Source organism: Notamacropus eugenii, chromosome 1, assembly GCF_028372415.1.
Source record: "Notamacropus eugenii isolate mMacEug1 chromosome 1, mMacEug1.pri_v2, whole genome shotgun sequence".
Classification (NCBI taxonomy): Eukaryota; Metazoa; Chordata; class Mammalia; order Diprotodontia; family Macropodidae; genus Notamacropus; species Notamacropus eugenii.
The window spans coordinates 201,234,090-201,254,096 of record NC_092872.1 but is presented as its reverse complement, the minus strand read 5'-3'; the positions used below and the strand labels follow the sequence as shown (position 1 = coordinate 201,254,096).

At 34.4% G+C, this 20,007-nt stretch overlaps 1 protein-coding gene across 3 annotated transcripts in view; it reads right to left on the bottom strand.

Moving 5' to 3' along the window:
* WDR11 (WD repeat domain 11) overlaps nucleotides 1-20,007 on the bottom strand; it is an 83,743-nt gene that overhangs the window by 36,683 nt on the left and 27,053 nt on the right. For all 3 annotated transcript variants that reach the window (XM_072624286.1, XM_072624278.1, XM_072624296.1), the window contains exons 12-19: nucleotides 14,861-14,967; nucleotides 12,386-12,461; nucleotides 10,146-10,254; nucleotides 8,962-9,086; nucleotides 6,439-6,586; nucleotides 2,093-2,199; nucleotides 1,463-1,577; nucleotides 846-1,017 (exon numbers count right to left, since the gene is read on the bottom strand). In XM_072624286.1, coding sequence (XP_072480387.1) covers nucleotides 846-1,017; nucleotides 1,463-1,577; nucleotides 2,093-2,199; nucleotides 6,439-6,586; nucleotides 8,962-9,086; nucleotides 10,146-10,254; nucleotides 12,386-12,461; nucleotides 14,861-14,967 — 959 coding nt within the window. The remainder of the gene's footprint in view (nucleotides 1-845; nucleotides 1,018-1,462; nucleotides 1,578-2,092; nucleotides 2,200-6,438; nucleotides 6,587-8,961; nucleotides 9,087-10,145; nucleotides 10,255-12,385; nucleotides 12,462-14,860; nucleotides 14,968-20,007) is intronic.

Below are 20,007 nucleotides of genomic sequence, written 5' to 3'. Positions count from 1 at the left end.
AAGCTCTTTTTATAGTGGAAAAGTGTCAAAGAACTGTAAGCCAGAGGGGTGCCCATGAACTGTTTAATGGCTTAACAAAATATATATGTGATGGAATACTACAGGGCTGTAAGAAATAATGAAAGGGATGATTTCAGAAAAAGTGGAGAAGACAGTACGAGCTGATGTAGAGGGAAGTGATTTGATCTAGAACAATTTACACAGGAACCACAATCTGCATAACTGTTATTACTGTACAAATACAAAGTACACTGCAAGGTAACTGCAAAAAGTAAGGCATAACCAAAATCTGCAGAAAGCATTTATGCTTTGGCTATTTATTCAATAAGTCAATGAACAGGATCCAAATTTTAAGATGCATGGCAAAACTGAAAATGTCTTTTTAATGATTTTCAGTCAAAAGGGAAATAAAGAACAATACTTAAAATACCAATCATCACAGAATGATCGTTACAAAGGACTTTGGATGTAACCTAGTTCAAACATTAATACTAAATTCATATACTCAAGTGCTGTCTTACATAGCAAAGAAACCATTTTTATTCATGTAAATGTCTTACTTTTTTATGGACAAGACATTTCAAAAAAGGAACAGCTAAGAAATATGCTATGCAGAATTTCTTGGAGTCTACAGTTTAAATGTTTATTGCAACTCAAAAACAGAAAGATTAGTCTGATTCAACATCAATACATTACTCTGAACTAAACACTCCTAAAAACAGTCTAATCTATCAATATACCTTAAAAAATAAACTTCTTTCTAAAAGATGGAAGACCAAAGCAAAAAGGAAAAGGCATTAAAACATACTTGCCCTATGAACTATTACTTGGCTAATCCAACATACCTGTTAGTTCTTGTTCATCCATTCTAAAGCATGCTGATTTCATTGACATCTCTAGGACTCTAATACATCCGTCATCTGATGCTAAGATCACTTTATCTGATGTACACCAATCCACATCCAATATTCGGAAGGTGACATTTCTTCCACTTCTTAAACTGCTTACCATCTGAACCTTGGAAAGTGAATACAATTGTCAGTAAGATGAAGATGTGTATGCTGAATCAATTGTTCCAGGAAAAGCAACTGAAGACAGTAACTACGGTAAATTATACATGGCAAATTTAAAATTGCCTGGTCTTTTAGCATTCTATCATTCATATTCAGGATGCATTTCAAAACCACCAAATGACAGTGGTAAAACTGAAACTGACACTGTCATTCATATCCAGAGTGAAAAGGTACTATAAAGTCAATATTTTTTGAGTTGAAAGAATAAAAATTTGGTTTAACAAATCTGACAAGGATCACAGCTTTCATCAATAATCATAAATATATATGTTTAAGTGTCTATCACTGTTAGTAAAAAGTAGACAGCTTCTTGTATTTACATTTTAGTTTTACTAAGTAAGAACTTAACACATAAGTATGGAAGAGAAAATAACAAAACAGATGCCTACTTCTTTAGTATCCCAGACTTCAGCTCCATCATTATACATAGCTATTAATTTTTGGTTTCCTTTACCAGGGGCAAATCGGATCTTCCTCACCCAACTTCGGTGTGTTGGTATTCCTCTGAAAAAATAAGCACAATTATCTGAGGGTATTAGATTTCCAAAAAATGACTTAAATGTTAAAAAAAAAAATTATCAGCATTAAATTAGCAGTCAAATCCAATATCATAGTGTCTATCACTGATCTGTTTCTAATTTTATTTCCCTAATAGAGAGATTGCCACTTCAGTTAAAGGCATGAATATCCCTATTCGTAAAGAATATCATTGTCTCCTTGTAAAATTTCTGATCTAAGACGTTCTCAAGAACAATATTAAAGGATTATTAGCTCATGTCCACTTTACAAGTTGGTAAGCAGTTGTGACAAAGCAACAAATTTAATGTTTATGCTTCTATGACAAATAAAGTTATAAAACAAAAATTTCCATACTTATATAAATTTAAGTTACTTTCTATATACCAATCAAAATCTTAAATCGCAAAACTAAATAAAAATAGTTCACATTTATTATGCAAATTTAAGTTACTTTCTATACATATCCATGAATCCACTCAAGTATAAACAATTATAAATACCTAGATACTCTGGCTTTCAAATCCCAAAAATTTAGATTTCCATCAACATCTCCAAGAACCAATGTATCACCTTTCCAAGCAATGCATGTAATACTACCCATGCTTCCCTAGGAAAAATGAACAAAGAAATATCATGTTCGTAGAACAATCATAAAGGAAATTCTTGAAAACTTTACGATGATACACTGTAGCAAAAAAAATTCATTTAATAAAATTTAAGAAAAGTTTTTACACAGTAATAGAAACTAAAGCTATCAAATTCCTCAAAGAAATGCTTCAACTATTCACTGTCTTCAACTATTAAGCATCTATATAGCTCACAGATTTCACTAGTAAAGAAAAAAGAACGAGATTTATACAAATTGAAAGGTCAGTTTTTCTGAACTACAAATTTGAAGAAAGAAATGATTCTTCTTTAAGACAGAGTCAAGGAAGAGAAGCAAAACATTTTATCAGAAAGAAATCTAATACAAAGTCATACTTTGCTACCTTTATCACTATAAACTCATAACTATGCATTAAGTGTGATCTATACAAAAAATGAAAAGCAAAAGTCAAATCCATCCAAAGAGGAAACTCAAAACCAGGAAATTTAATTGACACAAATATAAAATTTGGTGGAGTCATATCTTCCAAGTTGTTGCTAGCTTACACCTTACAAAGATAATCTGGATGAATGGAGAGATCCTGTGCCATTAAGAGTCTTTTCAGCCAACTCTCAAAAGAGCTTCTTAAGTGAGTAAGCAACAAACAAAGCTCCAAACTAAAACTAAGCAAAGAAATTATTGCAATAAGTTTATTTAGAGGATTCAATGCTAATAAACGTGCTAAACAATATCTTTACCATTCAATCATTTTGTTAAAGACAATTTTTTTTGAAAGAATTGTAACAAACATGTTTAACAGAAGGAATGCAGTTACATGGGGCATTTAGTCCATGCAAATCCATTGTTTTGATTCACATGACTTCCCAAGTTTCCACAGTTACAAGTAGTTTGCCACTACCAATACTACCTGACATAAGTACATAGGACCCCAAGTTGTCAGTAAAGGAAAACCTAGTAGCGTTTAGTAAGCACAAAAAACTACCTCAAAATGTATACAATGCTAAAATATTCAACAAAGAATTCAGAAGGTGATTTTTAAAAAAATGGAGTTCTCAATAACTTGGCAAATCAGCATACTTGGAGAGAGTTGTATTTGTTTCCCTCGGTGCATTAATATATGACAAAATTAAGAATTTGCTTTTTTAAAATATGCTTTTCAATAAGAAAAAAAGAAAATAAGTTAAAAAGTGTCAAATGTCATCTTTTTTTAAGCTTCCCAAACTGGAATATTAAAATATGTAAAAATATCATTTTATACCTTTAAGGATGCTAATTACTGATGCAGTTATGAACTTCCACAGATAAACTATACTTCTCTATCAAGGAATTAACAAATGCAATTAATGCAATCTAAATCAAAGTATTTTAGTTTGCGTGGAAACAAATTAACTTTACCATTTTTAAATAACCATGGGAGAATTAGTACACAACTAAAACTCAGTTTCACTAATTTTGGGGGGTCAAATATCCATTTACAGTATACAAAGTTCAAAAATTAATACCTATTAATTAATGCTACTTCTCAGGACTATATCTTCATATATATATCTTCTCATATTCCACTCCAGTCTCAAATAATACCAGAAGTAACCTGTATTCTCTGTGTTAGTCAAAATATATCAAAACTTTCTGCTTTAGTCTAAAGCTCTGCGGTGAAACCAAGAGGGAAAAGTTTCAATCCAATGTTCAAAGAAAAAAATATTCAGAATAGGACATTAAAATTTTATTTTATACTAGATTTAAAACAATCACCTAAATTCTACATCCTCCCTCATTAGTAAAATAGTTTCATTTGATCTCAGAGAAATAAAGTGACCAATCAAAAGCACTTTTCCCGCCTTGCTTATTCCACTTACAACTCATTTCCCTTGAAACAGCTGCTCTAACCAGAGGCTGGATCCCTAAACGCTGATCATTCTTTGATAAAGCTGTCACTATCTGTGAAATTAGGCAGCCTGGCAGACAGAACAGAGGGATCTTTGAAATGCCTTGACTTCTGGCCTACACAAGAGGTATGTTAATAATCAAACTTTTACAATCAAAGTTTTATTATCCCAGCAGTTCACTTGAATTTTTACTGGAAAAGAACGGATGATATGTAAAGAAATTTGAATTTCTAATGCTGTAACATATTGGTTCAATATCTGTAAGGAGTTTTTTATTTCCAAAATAATTAACTAAAATCCATTAAGTTGCACGTACACTCTACTTCCAAATGAAGTAGCATAGAAATAAAACGCACAGCTACGATTTTGGAAGGTCATCAACACAGTATGTCAGGGATTCCCTTTGTGTTAAAAACTAAGAACCATTTACACTACTAAGATGGACAACTGTAAATTACAAAAGGCAACCAACAACTGAAATTATTCCCTTATCCTCTGAGATACTAAACATTGTTGTTTTCCCCACTGCTGTTTGGGACTTCTTTCCTTCAATTATGCAAATAATCAGACACTTTTGGCAATATTGGAAACGTAAGAAAACGAAAGAGCTGAGTTCAAATCTGGCCTCAGCTACGTGCTAGCTGTGTCACCCTGGACAAGTCACTTCACCTTTATTATCTCATCTGTAACATGGGGGTAATAATAGCACTGATCTTCCAGGGCTGTTGAGAGGATCAAATGAGATTCTATTTGCAAAGTGTTTAGCACAGGGCCCGGCACATGGCAGACGCTATGTAAATGTTAGCTGTTGTTACTGACATTATGGCTCATTTTCCTCAGTCCTCCTAACATCATTAAGGAGAGCATAGAATGATGACACGTTTCTAGTACTTTAAGGCTTGGGGCCTCAAAAGCTTGAGAAGTACATAACACATATATCTTCACTCTCATTTGATGTCCTATGAAATTAAGGACCAGAGAGGTTAAATGACTTGGCCACCATAACATAAGTATGAACAGTGACTTGAACATAGGTCACCTGAGACCACTGTTCCTTCTCTACTATACTACCCTGCCTTTGTTTTAATATAGAGGGGAAGCTCAAGAATTTTTTGGTTCCAAATTAATCTATTTAGCCAATGTTATAATGGCTATTTAATTATTCAGGGTTTATGACATGAAAAATTAACCTAGAAAATAGTGTCAAGATAAGTCATTCTTCTAAGGGTTCCTAAGATTAAATTTGAATATGTAGATGAATGTGTATTTAGAAAAAAATAAGGATTATACTATTAAATGAATAAAAGCATCTTATTTTAGAGGAAAAAACCTGGTCGGGCAGGCAAAAATCACAGTCTCAGCTCTGAAGCCAATTAAAATGGGTGATTGTGAGCAATTCACTTCCACTCTCTGGGCCTCAGTTTCCCCATCATAAAAATGAAGATATTAAACTGAATAATCACTAAACACCCATTTTAAGAGCATATTTTAAACAGCAACATTTACATGCATATCTGCATGCATATTTTTCTCCTACATTTTAAAAATTTATTGCCACATTTTGCTTCAATTCACAATTTTTTTTTTTTTACTGCATCCTTTTGAAAAGAATTGCTTGTAAGACATACGTAAACACAAGGATTAACTCCTGGCTTATCAGGAGCTGACTAGGCACAAGCAAGTGTTGTCAAGGCCATAAAAAGGCAATGCCAAAGGGAATAAAAACTGAGTAAAAAAACACTAAAATCTTAACATAAAAGTACCTGACTGAAATAATATTGTATTTTAAGCACTTTAAGAGCTTAACTATGGCCTTCATGTTCTCTTCTTCCCCCCAGCATAATGTTTAGGATAGAGAAGGTTAAAACTTACATGCTGCTGATGGACACACACACAGTTCATTCCCTCCTCACCTCTGCCTCTTAGAATCTCAACTCTCCTCCAAAGTTCAGTTCACAGCCATCAGAGAGAAGACTTCTAATCTCACAGCGACTAGTGCTTCTCTTTCCCCACTTAAAATAAGTGACCTCATTTATACTTTGCATCTACCTATCCATGCTATTTCCTCCAACAGAATGGACTCCCTTAAAGGAAGCAATATTCCATCTTTCTCTTTCTGTCTCCAAGACCTTGCACAACACTTGACATATACAAGGCACCTAATAAATGTTTGATTGATTGACAGTATGCTTTCTTTCATGATCAAGTTTATTCATTTACAATTTATCAAAAAGAAATTTCTTAAAAGAACTTCTTAATTTTATATTTCCAATTGTTTACTGGATATAAAACTGAATGAACTTTTGGTACCTATTCTCAACTATGAAATGAAAAATGAGAGTGTTCGACTCACATCTGGAGGAATTCGAGCACTGTCCTTTACTGAGTTCCCTTCAACTGTGAGATGATAAACTTGCCCATCAGTATCAGTAAACACAAAATGCTCCCGGGCAGAGATGTTCTGGCTCAGCTCAGATTTACTTTCTGCTTCCTGCAACAAGCTTTGGGATAGAAATAAAAGAAAGACAATTCTTTTCCACAAAGTGAAATCAAGAGTTAAAAAAAAAGACATAAAATAAGAAGTCTAAAACCATACATAAATGAATTCTTGACCTACTGAAAGTGGATAGGCCATCATCAGTTACCAAGGAATAGTCACATCACGATAGGAAAGTTAGCTATTAAAACATTTTAAATAACCTAAACATAGGGCTGAACAAAGAAACCAATGAATTTTGATTATTACTGGGATCATCCTAAATATTTTTTGGCAGATGATGAAGATACCTCACTAGAAATCTTTGATGAAAGGTTTAATAACCACTTACTGGACATACTGCAGGAGTGACTGATCCCTATTCAAGTTAAGGCTTGGATTAAATAGCTTCTGAGATTCCTTCTAAGTCTAAGAATTTGTGAAATTAAGTGCCAGAATAACTTTGTATAATCTTCTCTGAATTTTTTGGCTTCAATTTATAAGGTTCAAAACAAAAAAGAAATATTGTTTTAATAGTTTCTTTAATATATCGTTAACTCACTTTAAACACAGTAAATATAGTATACTGAACAGTAAGAAAATTTTAAATTGAAAATAAACAATTCCAAAATAAATATTATCCTTATAAATATTTTATAAAATATTCAAGACATAGAAATATTGTATTATATAAGTGTATGTGTGTGGGGGGAAGGGGTTTGGATAGGGTATGATAGAAAGATATATACATCTTCCATTAAAACTCTACTGATGCTTTCTCATGACAAAAAGACTTAGAGTAGGGCCAGTGATAAACTCCTGTAGCTACATGCAGACAGATTACTCCTGAAAGATGGGCCACTCATGAAAGCATATATTAACATGCAAAATTACATACCTTTTGAAGTAATAAAGTATGAATGAAATATTGCATAACTTGAAAAAGTAAGATTTTCAAATACATGATGATTGGCCAAAAGTAGTCTCAGGTATATGATTTCATTAATACAGGTACTCCTGATAGTGGTACAAATTGTAACCTCTTGTCATTTCATCTTGCATGACTCTTCTCCATGTCTTTCTTCAGTCAATACTCAATAGATCTGCCTAAAGCACTGCTGCTTCCTTCTGGCTTCAGCCACCAGTGCAATACCCAAGTTGTTTGCTATCCATCACTTTCCCTCTACGATAGGTTTACACACCCTTTTCAAGGCCTACTTTCAAGGTACTTATTGCACGCTAGTTACTGCTGGCAATGGCCTGCAGCCTACTAATGTCTACCATATATTTTTTCATGGGCCTTTGAGTTACCTGCAATTTTTGATACTTCTGAGATTTGGGTGTTTCATGATTCACAGACACACAAACAGCAAAAAAGTGGTGTGTAAATGGCAAAATTTTGCACCAATGGGTTACCACAGTCAAAAAAAATTAAGACCTATTGCCAAGGTTTCCATGGTAATTTTTTTTTTTTAATTTGTAAGCTCACACTTGAAGTATTTCCAGCTTATTGGGTATTTCCCTACTTGCAGCATTTTCAGCTATGAGAATCTGCACTCTCCTGTCATAGCCTTTTGAAACACTAGCATTGGTTCCCCTTCTCCACCAACTGGGATAAAGAATATTATGTAAAACAGCTTTGAAAAATTCTCAAGTATTATACAAAAGAATATGATTATTACAATATGGCTTAACAGTAAGTATTTGCCATCTTTATAAAGGACATTTTTGTTACACCATTTTAACAAATTTTTTTGTTTCTTTTTACAGTCATTAAATTAAAACTGGATCCCAGGGAACATGCACATTTACAATGAACAAAACACATCTTGTTCATCACATTTTTACCTCCTTGAGTTTTAAGTTCACTCAAAATAAATATGTATGGCTATTGCTCTCTAATCTAAATATAATAGGCAATCATTTCACATCAACGTTGATCTTGATTGCAGTTTTTAAAAAACTTTAATTCACTGATTGAAACACTAATGAATACCTTCTGAAGTAATAACAAGAGAGCTACATTCTTAAATTAAGACTCTGCCCCAAGAGTTTATTTGATTTACATGTATTTGGAACGCATTCTCCCATACCTTTATTACTACACTGAAATTTCAAATGGTAAGCAAAAACAGTGAAGATTAAGGAAAAAATGTAAATGAAGGTTTTTTCTTTATTCATTAATTACACTAACGTGCTGACATTAGTAAGCAGGCTAAAGAATGCATTAAGCAATAAAGTAAATAATCAGCCAATTAAACAGAATACTCTAAGATGAAACAAGGTATATAATTCAAATGTATCATGAAACATATTCCTACATTTACGTTCAGATGGCACTTGGACTGCTCAAAATGATTATATCAGGAAAACAAATTTAGATGAGACAGTGAGTCCTACCTGATCACAGAAGATTCCACACTACTAAGTTCTGCATCAGAGACTACAGTTTGTCGGGCCATAGCCTCTCGAGTAGCAAGTTGTTTTTTTCTTAAACTTTTCAAATTGTGAGATGGTGACCATTCCTGTTAGGAAGAAGTTGAGTAAGAAAAATGTTGTATATTCTCTTATTTATAAAGATATTAGAAAAGCTTTGCATGCCTAACCCTGAACATGTTCATTTAGTAATGTTATTTTTGAAGAAAGTACAATTTTCTATTTTTGCTTTATAATCACGTATTTACTTAGTAAGTACTTATTCAGTATCTACTATGAGCCACATACTGTGCGAAGCAGTTGGGGATACAGAACAATACAAAATCCCTCGTCCACAAGGAGTTCCGAGTCTAACGGAGGAGACGACATGCAGACAACCACGTACAAATCACATCTATGTGGAAAACTTGGAGATAATCCCAGGAGGAAGGAGGAAAGACTGAGAAAGGCTTATTGCAGGTAGTGGGACTTAAGCTGAGACTCAGAGTAAGTCAAGGAAACCACAAGGAGATCAAAGACCTTGGGGGACAACCAGTGAAAACCTCAGAAACTGGATATAGAGTCATGTATTGGGAAAAGCAAGGAGGCCAGTGTCCATAGATGGAAGAGCATATGGAGTAAATAAGGTATAAGAAAACTGGAAGATAGGAAGGGGGCAAGGTGCAAAGGGTAAAAATCAAACAAAGAATTTTGTACTTGACTCAAAGTAACAGGGAGCCACTGTGCTTTATGATGATTAATTTACAGCTGAGCGGAGGACGGACTGCAAAGTGGAAAAATTTATGGCAGGCAGAGCAACAGCTACTACAATTGTCTACGCATGAAGAGATAAGGGCCTGAACCAGGGTGGTGGCAGTAGTAAGGACAAAGGGGCATATACAAGAGGTATTACAAAGCCAGAAACTACAGGTCTTGGCAACAGATTGGATATGGAAGGTGAGAGTGAGAAGGCAAGGATGATAACTAGGCTAAGAGCCTGGATGACTGGGAGAACAATGGTAAGATATATTATTCTCAAGTGGAAATTCAATTTATATATAGAAAACAAATTGCATAATGAATTTAAGTAATGTCACAAAACATAAATATTTCCTACATATAAATCCAATCACCTAATTAGTTGCACAACTATGAATGAAGTCACTTACCAAAGCAGTTACGGTGGGAAAGTTTTTTGACATTTCTCTCAAGAGTGTGCAGGTTCTGATATCCCATAACTCCAGGGGTTTATCTTTGAATACAATTGCCAAATACTGTCTATAACAAATTAAATTATTAATTTAAATGTCACAACTTACTGACAAAAAATCCTGAAGAGAAATATATAAGTAAAAATATAGAATAAAACTCAGCCCTGATATTCCTAAAAAATAATTGTAATGATTAACATTATTGCATCTCATTAATATTGAAAATAAACTTGTAACTCAGATGGTGACTTTCAAAAATACTTAGAACCTTACATAGTGAATGGAGGATCATGCATTTATTAAGCACTTACTATGTGCCAAGCACAGTGGATTCAAATGAAAATGCAAGGACATTTTTTGCTCTCAAGAAGCTTACATTTGAGGGAAATAACACACTTTGAAGTGTTAGCTAGGCAGGGACACTTTGGTTTTGTAGTCAAAGGATGGTGAGTAAGACAATAGGGAGGCAGACTGACACATCCCTTCCAATGGCAAAGTTGATTTAATCATAATTTATGGTTCCAAAATTGGAGAAAGAACCAATAAGCCTGTATGTGAAGATGGAACTTTTGATTGTGAGGTTCCCTCTTCCCTCGACCTTTCTGGAGCAGTCACAATCTAAGGAAATTTAGAATAGTAGAATTTAAAGCTTACAGCAAATAATGAGGCCCAGCACAGGGGGATTACGATAGACATTAACAAAAAAGACAGTTTTTTAAACTAAGATGAGTACATTAAAATGACTAAAACTTCCTAATGATTATCATACTGTAAAAGGAACAAAATTTTAAGAATCATTATATATTTAGTATGCTAGTCAGTCAACAATCACTTTTTAATTGTGTGCTACATAGGCAGCACTGTACTAAGCATCAGGGGATAGAAAAGCAACAGCCCCTGGCCTCAAGGAACATACACACATGGCCAGAAGAACTAGGACAATCTTTACTTGCCTTTGCTGACAGCATCCCATTCTAGTACTGTACGTCGTACTTCAAAATTTTGGAAGAACGATGACTTCATCTGTGTGGGTACTTAGTCCACTCAAGCTGGAGGCAACTGCTTGAGGCCTTAGCAGACTATTTCACGAGTAGTCCTCTGCCCATGATGAGCCTCTCTGAACTTGTACAACTATTCTTGGCATGACAGTCTGCTGCTAGGACTCTACTAAAAAATATCCCAGCTTGACTGAACCTGACAGAGCTTGTGCTCTACTAGCATTCTAAGGACAACCCTACACCAAAATGAGGCTCAAGAATAGGACTTACATGATGCATTTTAAAGAAATCTGAAGTGTAGCTAGTAAAAGCTACATTTGTAGCTACATTTTAAAGAATATAAATACAATTCCAGTATACAATGTGAATACTGACAACAAGAGTAATCACTTTTATCTAGCTCTTATTTATTACAAGTAAGTCCAATGTATGACTCCTTTTTAAAGATAGTATGTTACAGTAATATGTAACTATATTCATCTCCAATTCTCAGTTTTTGAAAGCAACCATTTGGTAGTTGTTAATTTTTAAGACAACATTTTGTTTAAAATACTATAAACAAATGCATGAAGAATTTGTGGTTTCATTAGCAAAGGACAACTCTTGGTGTGAGAATTCCTTCTAAAAGAAATAACAACTTATTTACAACTAAATACTCAGGATGTTAAATTCTAAAAGTTGATTTAAACCTAATGGTTAACGGACTTGTTCTGGTTCATACAGGTAAGTGTCAAGAGGCAGAATTTGAACTCAGGTCATCCTAAATTCAAGTCGATCAATTGTTAAGGAAAGAGTTTAAATAACTTACTTGTTTTCTTTAGTTATATAGAAAAAGTGATCATTTACTTTGAATTTCCAGAAATATTCTGTTTAATAACACTTTCCAAGAAGATGAGGATTATTTTAATTGAGAGATATTAGTAAAAGAATATTCACTTTAATGGTTTTAGAAAGAATGAAATTTTAAAGAAAAAAAGGCCCTCTCCCATATTGCTAAATTCACAAAGAAAAACTGTAGCAAATTATTGGTATGATCAAGATATTTTCTGAGATATAATTACAAAATATCAGGGGTTTTTTTTTTCCTAAAGTATCCATGAAAAATAATAAAGTTCTTTAGGCTCTCACTGCATTCATAATAACATCAATATAACAGACAAATATAATAGCACAATAGCTTGCTCAGGCTGACATACTTACTTCAAATGAGACACTTTAATCATTTCAATAGCAGGCTCATCATTGCCCCTCTCCCCACGAAATGCAATGCTTCTTCCTGTGACACAAATATTATTTATTGAAAAAAGTGTAGAAAATATGAAAGACGCATAAGAAGTTAAACCAGTATAAAAAAAACTAGTCATAATTTTCCTTAATTTATGCTTATCTTTGCTTATTCTATTTTTCTGTTAGCACAATTTCTACTTCCTAAAAAAAAAAAAAATACTAAGTGATAACATAAAAACTGATAGGACTTATAATACCTAAATTAAATTATCTATGAAGCAAATTTTCATGGACAATATGGTCTTCAATTCTTTTGTGATTTTCAAACAATTTAATTTCTAAGTTTTGTCTATAAAAATCTCAGTGCCTATGAAAATTCACTATTATATGAAATACTTACATATCAAGTAAAATATGTGAAGTTCTTATACTTTCAGTTTTATCTAGAAAAAACTTTTAAAATTTCAAGCTTTTATCTGTCTCATGGTTTCTTGTCTTACGTTCAATTTATTGATATAAAACATTTTTTAACATGATCCCACCTATAATTTTCTATATATACTAAATTATACTTACAAGTGTGAAATTTTCATGCACTTTGTTTTCCACTATAATTGCTACAGGATAGTTATTGTATTACAATTATTGAAGTATAAAAATTATCAGAAGATAAAAGAATGTGAGAGCTGAAAAGGGACCTCATAGTTTACCTGGTCAAAATCATGTACCTCACTGTAATACACCCCAACAAATTACCACTTAGGCTCTGCTTGAAGACCTCCAAGGAGATGGGATTTGCTACCCCCTGAGGCACCATTTGTTCCATTTTTCAAGTTTTTCCTGATGGAGGCTAAAGTAGCCTCCTGGAACACTCCATCCCTTGTTCCTCATTCTATCAATGAGGGCCAAACAGAATAAGTTGAATCCCTCCTTCATGTGACAGCATTTCAAATATTTAGCTATCATATTCCTCCTAAGTATTATTCCCAAGTTATATATCTCCAATTTCTTCAACCAATTCACATTGGTTCACTTAAGGTCCCGTTATGAATTCTCTCCACTTTTATTAATATCCTTCTTAAACTGTGGTAATAAAGAAACATATAACCTAATTCTCTATAACTGAGGAAATTAAGTAATCACCAACAAAAACAAGTAGGTCATACAAACAGTCAAAATGTAGCCAGCTTAAAAAACAAAGCAAAACAAAACCTGGATTTCTTCTCTCATCCACGCTGCCAGATCATTTCACCATTATTTATTAAAATGAAGATGGAAAAATTACAAGAAGCAATAATTATTATACATGCTTGCAGATATTTTATTAGTGGAAACATGGGACATTGCTAATAATACAGTAATGCTTTAAAGGAACATACAAAAAGTTTTATCAAAAATCCTCCATTTAAAAACTACTGAATGAACCATAAAATAATTTAAAATTATTGGCATATCAGCACTTTTGCATTCTTCTACTTGAAATTTATGCAGTTCTAGACTTTAATAATCCTGAACAAATAAAGTTACAGGAGTGTTTTCCACTATAAAGTCTTCACTTTCTTATATTAATTTTCCTTACTCAGTTAACCAATGATGGCCAAAAATTCTAAATTTGTGGATTCTTTAACTTTTAAGAGCCTTTCAAGAGTATTCTTCAAAGGCCAAAATATTTAATAGAAAATTTAGTGAAAGACTGACTTCACAAATGTATATTAAGTTTTATTTGGTGATTATGGATAACTGCTGAAAATACAAATAGCTTCATATATGTCGAAGGTACCTTTTAAAAATGTTAAGAATTTTGAATGATATATATATGGTGAGAGGAGGAGTGGGAGGAACAGAAGAAAATATAATTCTTTTCTTAGGGGAGGGGAGGAGATAACACGTTTTCTTATTATATTCCATGCAAAAAGATGATAGATTTCCATAATTTTATAGTCTCCCCCACCTTGCTTCTTGCACCCTACCCTCCCAAAAAATAACTGGGGGGGGGGGGGGGGGGTGGTGGGGGAGAACAGACAAAACACCAGGCAGAAAGAACACACAAAACTGGAAGATATGAGACTGAAATCTTAGTTCCAGCCTGGCTACAAACTAGGCTTCTGATCTCTGGGTCTCAGTTTCCTCATCTATAACGTGAGGTGACTGGATTAGATGTCTGGATCCTTTCCAACTCTAAAATCCTAAGCTTATAAACTGAATATTCAGGAAAAACCATGCACAGAAAGGACTTTGAGGCATATTATTATTTAATACCAATTTCTAAGAATAGGTCTACATTCTAAATTTGTTTAAATTCAACAAGAAATTAAGTACTGACTAGTACAAGGCATTACGCAAGGTGCTGGTAATATTTTAAAAAATGATAAAAAATTCTTACCCTTATATAGACTGCCTGGGGATTGGGGGTGGGGAGGTGAGGGAGATAAACCTAAAGATACAAACCTGTTGGAAGATCAACCAGCTGAAGCTCATTTCTCACTAATCCCAAGTTGTTGGGTGTTGAGGTAGCAAATGAAAGAAAACCAGTCAAACTTGTCCATTCAATACCCCTATAAAAATTTCAAACGGAGAGATACGTTTAAAGTTAGAAAAACAATTTGGAAATGACATTTTTACACAAGAGTGAAACAAATAAGATTACACATACACCCCTACATATAAAGAGTAATATGACCTTTGCACTTAGAAACTTCATTAACACTAATTTTCCAACTTTGGATGAGCTTATTTCTAATAAAAATTATATCTCTATATGTAAAAACTAAATATCTCAGCTATTAGGTCCACAGCAGGCAAAACACAGAAAACAGCATGAAAATCACTACACTATTCAGTGGGGGTTGTAGTTACTGCCAGGAAATCCCAAATGCTTAAAAAAGAACATTTTCTTGAAATATTCAGAATAAGCTGCTGAAATTTATTATATTTGGGAATCTTAGCGAAATGAAGTGGTTGACTTTATGAGGATCAAAGTTAAGGAAGGAACATGAAATGTGTGGTAAGATTTTCAATCTTAGCACTAAGAGGTGCTCCAGAACTGAACAATAACAACAACAAATCTCATGGTGACAGAATGAGATGAACATTTAAAATACTCCATTAAGAAATAGGTCACACCAATGTAAAAGAACTTCGACTATTGGAGACAGTCACTATCTATTCCAACTCTCAGGGTTTTTAGATAAAGAAGTAGAGGGCTCTGCTCATAAGCAGTCAATCAACCCAGTTCTATGCACCCCAAGGATTAGAAGCTTTAGTGGTCTGGTTTAAATGAGAATGAGTGCTTGTGCATCACTTGGTAAGGACATTACATAAAGTCAGAAGACTCAAGGTGGACCTACCTAGGACCTCTTCCACTAACTAGATGTATGCACTGGGCAAGTCACCTTACCTCTGGATCTCAATTTCCTCAGGGAAAGGGGAGAAAGAGTTCTAAACTACATAGTGGGCTGCTTTATTTTGGTATTGTAACATCTGCCATCAACATTACCTGCTTTCTATATTAGTGTAGCAGCCATCATTCTTACTTCAGTTCTCCTTTACTCCAATTAATCCTGTATGCTTCTCAGAGGACAATTTTCCTAAATAACTGTTTTCATCATCCATCTCCTACTCATGAATCTATAGTGGCCTCCTATTGCATAAAATACAAACTTTTTTACCTGACATTCCAGCCCATCAATGTTACACTATAAATTATATTTATTCCTCTAAAAAAGGCCCATGGATTTAACATGCTGTTGTAAGCTTTCCCATTTCTAGTAGGATTCTCTATTTATAAATTTGCCTTTGTCCCCTGCTTTTCTTTTTCCCTATCCTAGTTTCCTTTTCAGACATTTCATTTGATAAGTATTTTTAGAAGAAGGTAAACATGGAGGACATGAGTCACTTGGAGATGTATTTCATCTATAAAATGCAAAACACTGTCAAATAGTTTTGTCTACAACAAACAAGCAATGCTTGGTACCCATGAGGGTCATCAGGTTTGCACACCCAAAACCAGTGCTAACAAGGGATTCTGTTTATTGACAATGACACCACTGCCTTGAAACATGATGTATTCCAATTTTGCAAATTATGACACTGATGACTGGAATGCAGGGAAGTAAAGAGTCTATGCTCTTTGCTCTCCCTCTGCAAAATGGAGGAATCATTTTCTTCAGAACCTTAGCGGGTAGAAAAAGGAAAGTAGTGATCTGAGATGAGAAGGAATAACTGGTAATGTCCTATATCACAGACAAGAGTGACAGGAAAGAGGGTCTCCTCTTTCTTCATGCAGTTATCACTTTCAATAGTGTGGATATAATAAAATTTCTTGTTAACAAATCTTGTTAAATGTTTTAGGAAAATACTGTGTTTTCCATGAATTTTGTTTATCCTCTTTCTAATTATTACAGATAATCATGATTTATCTATAGTTAGCTAAATAGCTATTTCTAATCACAACATACAACTATATTGATGAATCTTAATGAATAGTCATTTGGGGCAAATGAAAGTACTTGATAATTTACTCTCATGAACATGTACTATCATATTTAAAACAATGGTTATTTTTGAAAAGAATTCTATGGTCTAACCCTTCATTTACAAAGCAGCTAGAAAACCATATAGAAAAGTTTGTAATTCATTAAATTTATATTGGTCTCAGTTTTTATCAGAGAATACTATTCACAGGAATATAAATACACAGTAGTTAGAGCAGATCTGGATCTTTCATAAATTAAGTGGGCCTTTAAAGGGGTTAGAGAAAAAAAAAATTAGGATTTTTTTTTTTAATGTGTATGCTTTCTTTCCTATTGCAGCTGTTTCCCTAGATCTGCTAATAGAGTTTAGACTGGGATTTCTAATTTAAGCATGAATCATATGGCACACCAGCACTCAGAAAGAGCAATTCACTTCTTGTTTAAGTGAATATCACACAGAGTAAAGAGGTCAACAAAGATTGAAATGATTCCACTTTCTGTTCATTGGTGACAATATGTATCAGGCAAGAAGACATTGACAGAAGCAACACTGGCATTTTTTAATCCATTCCATGGAACATCATATACAAAGGCTAATCCTGCAGGATGGCCAGAGGTGAAGAGGACATTTTTAAGTCTTTTCTAGGTTTGCCCCCATGACTCAGATGTCTTTTTTCTTAGAACTCACACTATATGACAATAGTACAAAGCTGCTTTAGTTTCTCTTTACAGAACATGGGAAAACTTGTGTTATTCACAGAATGATGGCTTGGCTGGAATTCCAGGAATATTTCTGGAATCTTGCTAGAGAAAATATGAACTCAAGCTGGGATCCAAGACAGGTGAGATAAGAAAGGAATTATTTTCCAAATATGAAAAAATGAAACTATTGTTAGAAACAAGAGAGCAGTACATTGCTATGAAGATCATCCTGCTGTTTTCTTGGCTATCTAAATAGACACTAAGAATACAAAATGATTGGTTGACCATTTAAGATGGTATCTGAGGCCTCATGTCAACTGGACAACTGACCAGATTCTATCAGCCTGCATTATGCTGGGAGGCAGTGTTTGTAGCAAATAATGTTCTTCTGACTAGACCTGAGATTTCACTGGCACAGGAACTCAGGGAAAAAACACTTATTTATTTATGGAAACCAGCTACTCTTTTGCTAGTTAGAGAGTGGTCTGGGCCTCTGAGAGGTTAAAGGATTTGACTACAATCACAAAACCATCACATGTCAGCTGGCACATGAGCTCTGTTCTCCCCCACTGAGGTCTGAGGTCTTTCTCTAAGCTTCCATGTTGCTTCTCAGTAAGTTTAGAGTAAGTAAAAGCACATGGTCATGGCTGCCAGCGATTCTCACTATAACTGCAATAATAGCAGTTAAAATCTGAAAACCAACTGAAGGTGACCAAGACCCAAAATAACCTACTATTATAACCTATTGTCCCATGTGCATTTATGAAATGCCCTGCATGCTCCAGGCCTTGTGCCAGGCTCTATGAAAATTCAGACTACCATAAATGGCATTGGGCTACACTGTCTTCACCTAAATCCACTGCATAAATAATAACAATCCAAGAAAACATTCAAATTAAAGAGCTACTAGTTGTGCAAAACTTCCAAAAGAAAATCTAAAACTATAACTGAAACTTGGTCAAACAAAACAAACTAGTAACTATAATCAGCCACAGCTGAAAAGGCCAAGCCAACATGCATTTATGCAACTAAAGTGACAGTGAAAGTTGGTTGAAATAGTTACATAGCATAGGGCAAGTATCTAAATTTTTAAAAACTGAATTCCTAAATTCTTATGTAAAATACAAAATAGTTTACCATTAGCTAAATTAGTTTGGCTTTAATGGTGAATTGTTATTACAAATAACAAGAAACTTTATAATGGTTTTTAGTTTTTTATATCATACCTGCATTAAAGAAACACAGACAGCACCTTCCTGGGCAGCATCATGGAATGTAAAATACGAATGATCTTAAAAATGGCAATTAAGGGGAATCATGGCAGTACAGTGAGTGGATTGAGTGCAAGGCCTGGAATCCAGAATCTGGCCTCAGACACTTACTAGCTGTGTGACCCTGGGCAAATCACTTAACCCTGTTTGCCTCAGTTCCTCTTCTATAAAATGTGCTGGAGAAGGAAACAGTAAATGAGTCCCAGCACCTTAGCCAAGAAAATGCCAAAATGTAGAGTAGGACATGACTGAAGATGACTAAACAACAAAAAAGTAATACAATGTTTCATGCACAAATAGGAAAAGCCCTTGGTTATAGTTTATTTATGAGTCCACAGAAAATAACTATTTTGGGAGGATTGAAAATAATACAATATATTGTAAGATATTTCATAGCAAAAACAACTGACCTAGAAAGCTGACTGAAGAGAAAAAAATTAGAAATCACTGGACTACCTAAAAGCCATGAGCAACCAGGGTCTAGACATGTCAAGAAATCTTGAAAATTATCCAAGTCTCTTAGAATCAAAATGCCTTGAATAAAAAGAATCTAGTCACCTCCTGAAAGTAATATGGAAAATGGTTTCAGAGAAACCTGAAAAGACTTATATGAACAGATGCAGAGTGAGATGAGTAGAAACAAGAATAATTTATGCAATGATGGGAATACTGTCGGGATCAGCACATCTGAAGGATTTAAGAACTCTGGTCAGAGTAATGACCACCCACAATTCTGCAGGACATGCTTCCCAACTCTTTAGAAAGAAGTAGGGTGGGAGCCAAGATGGCGGAGTAGAAAGATGCACATACACATAGATCCGAACCCACAACCCATAGAACATCTGTAAATAGCAACTCACTGCGAATTCTGCAGGACCAGAGGCCACGGAACATTGGAACGAAGGATATTTCTGTTCCAGAGGGACGTGCAAACCTCTTGCAAAAGGTCCTTTGCGCCGCAAACTGGGTGCCGCAGACTGGGAGCCAAGTACAGCCCTGCCGCAGCCGCGGCACCGAGATGAGCAGATCCCAGCGGGCTTCAGGGACAGGATCTCCAGCGGCCGAGCGGGTCCCTCCACCCACAGGTGACGGGGGTCGGTGAGAGGGTTTCTTTGGCGGGTCGAGAGGGGAGTGGGGTGCCCCCGTAACT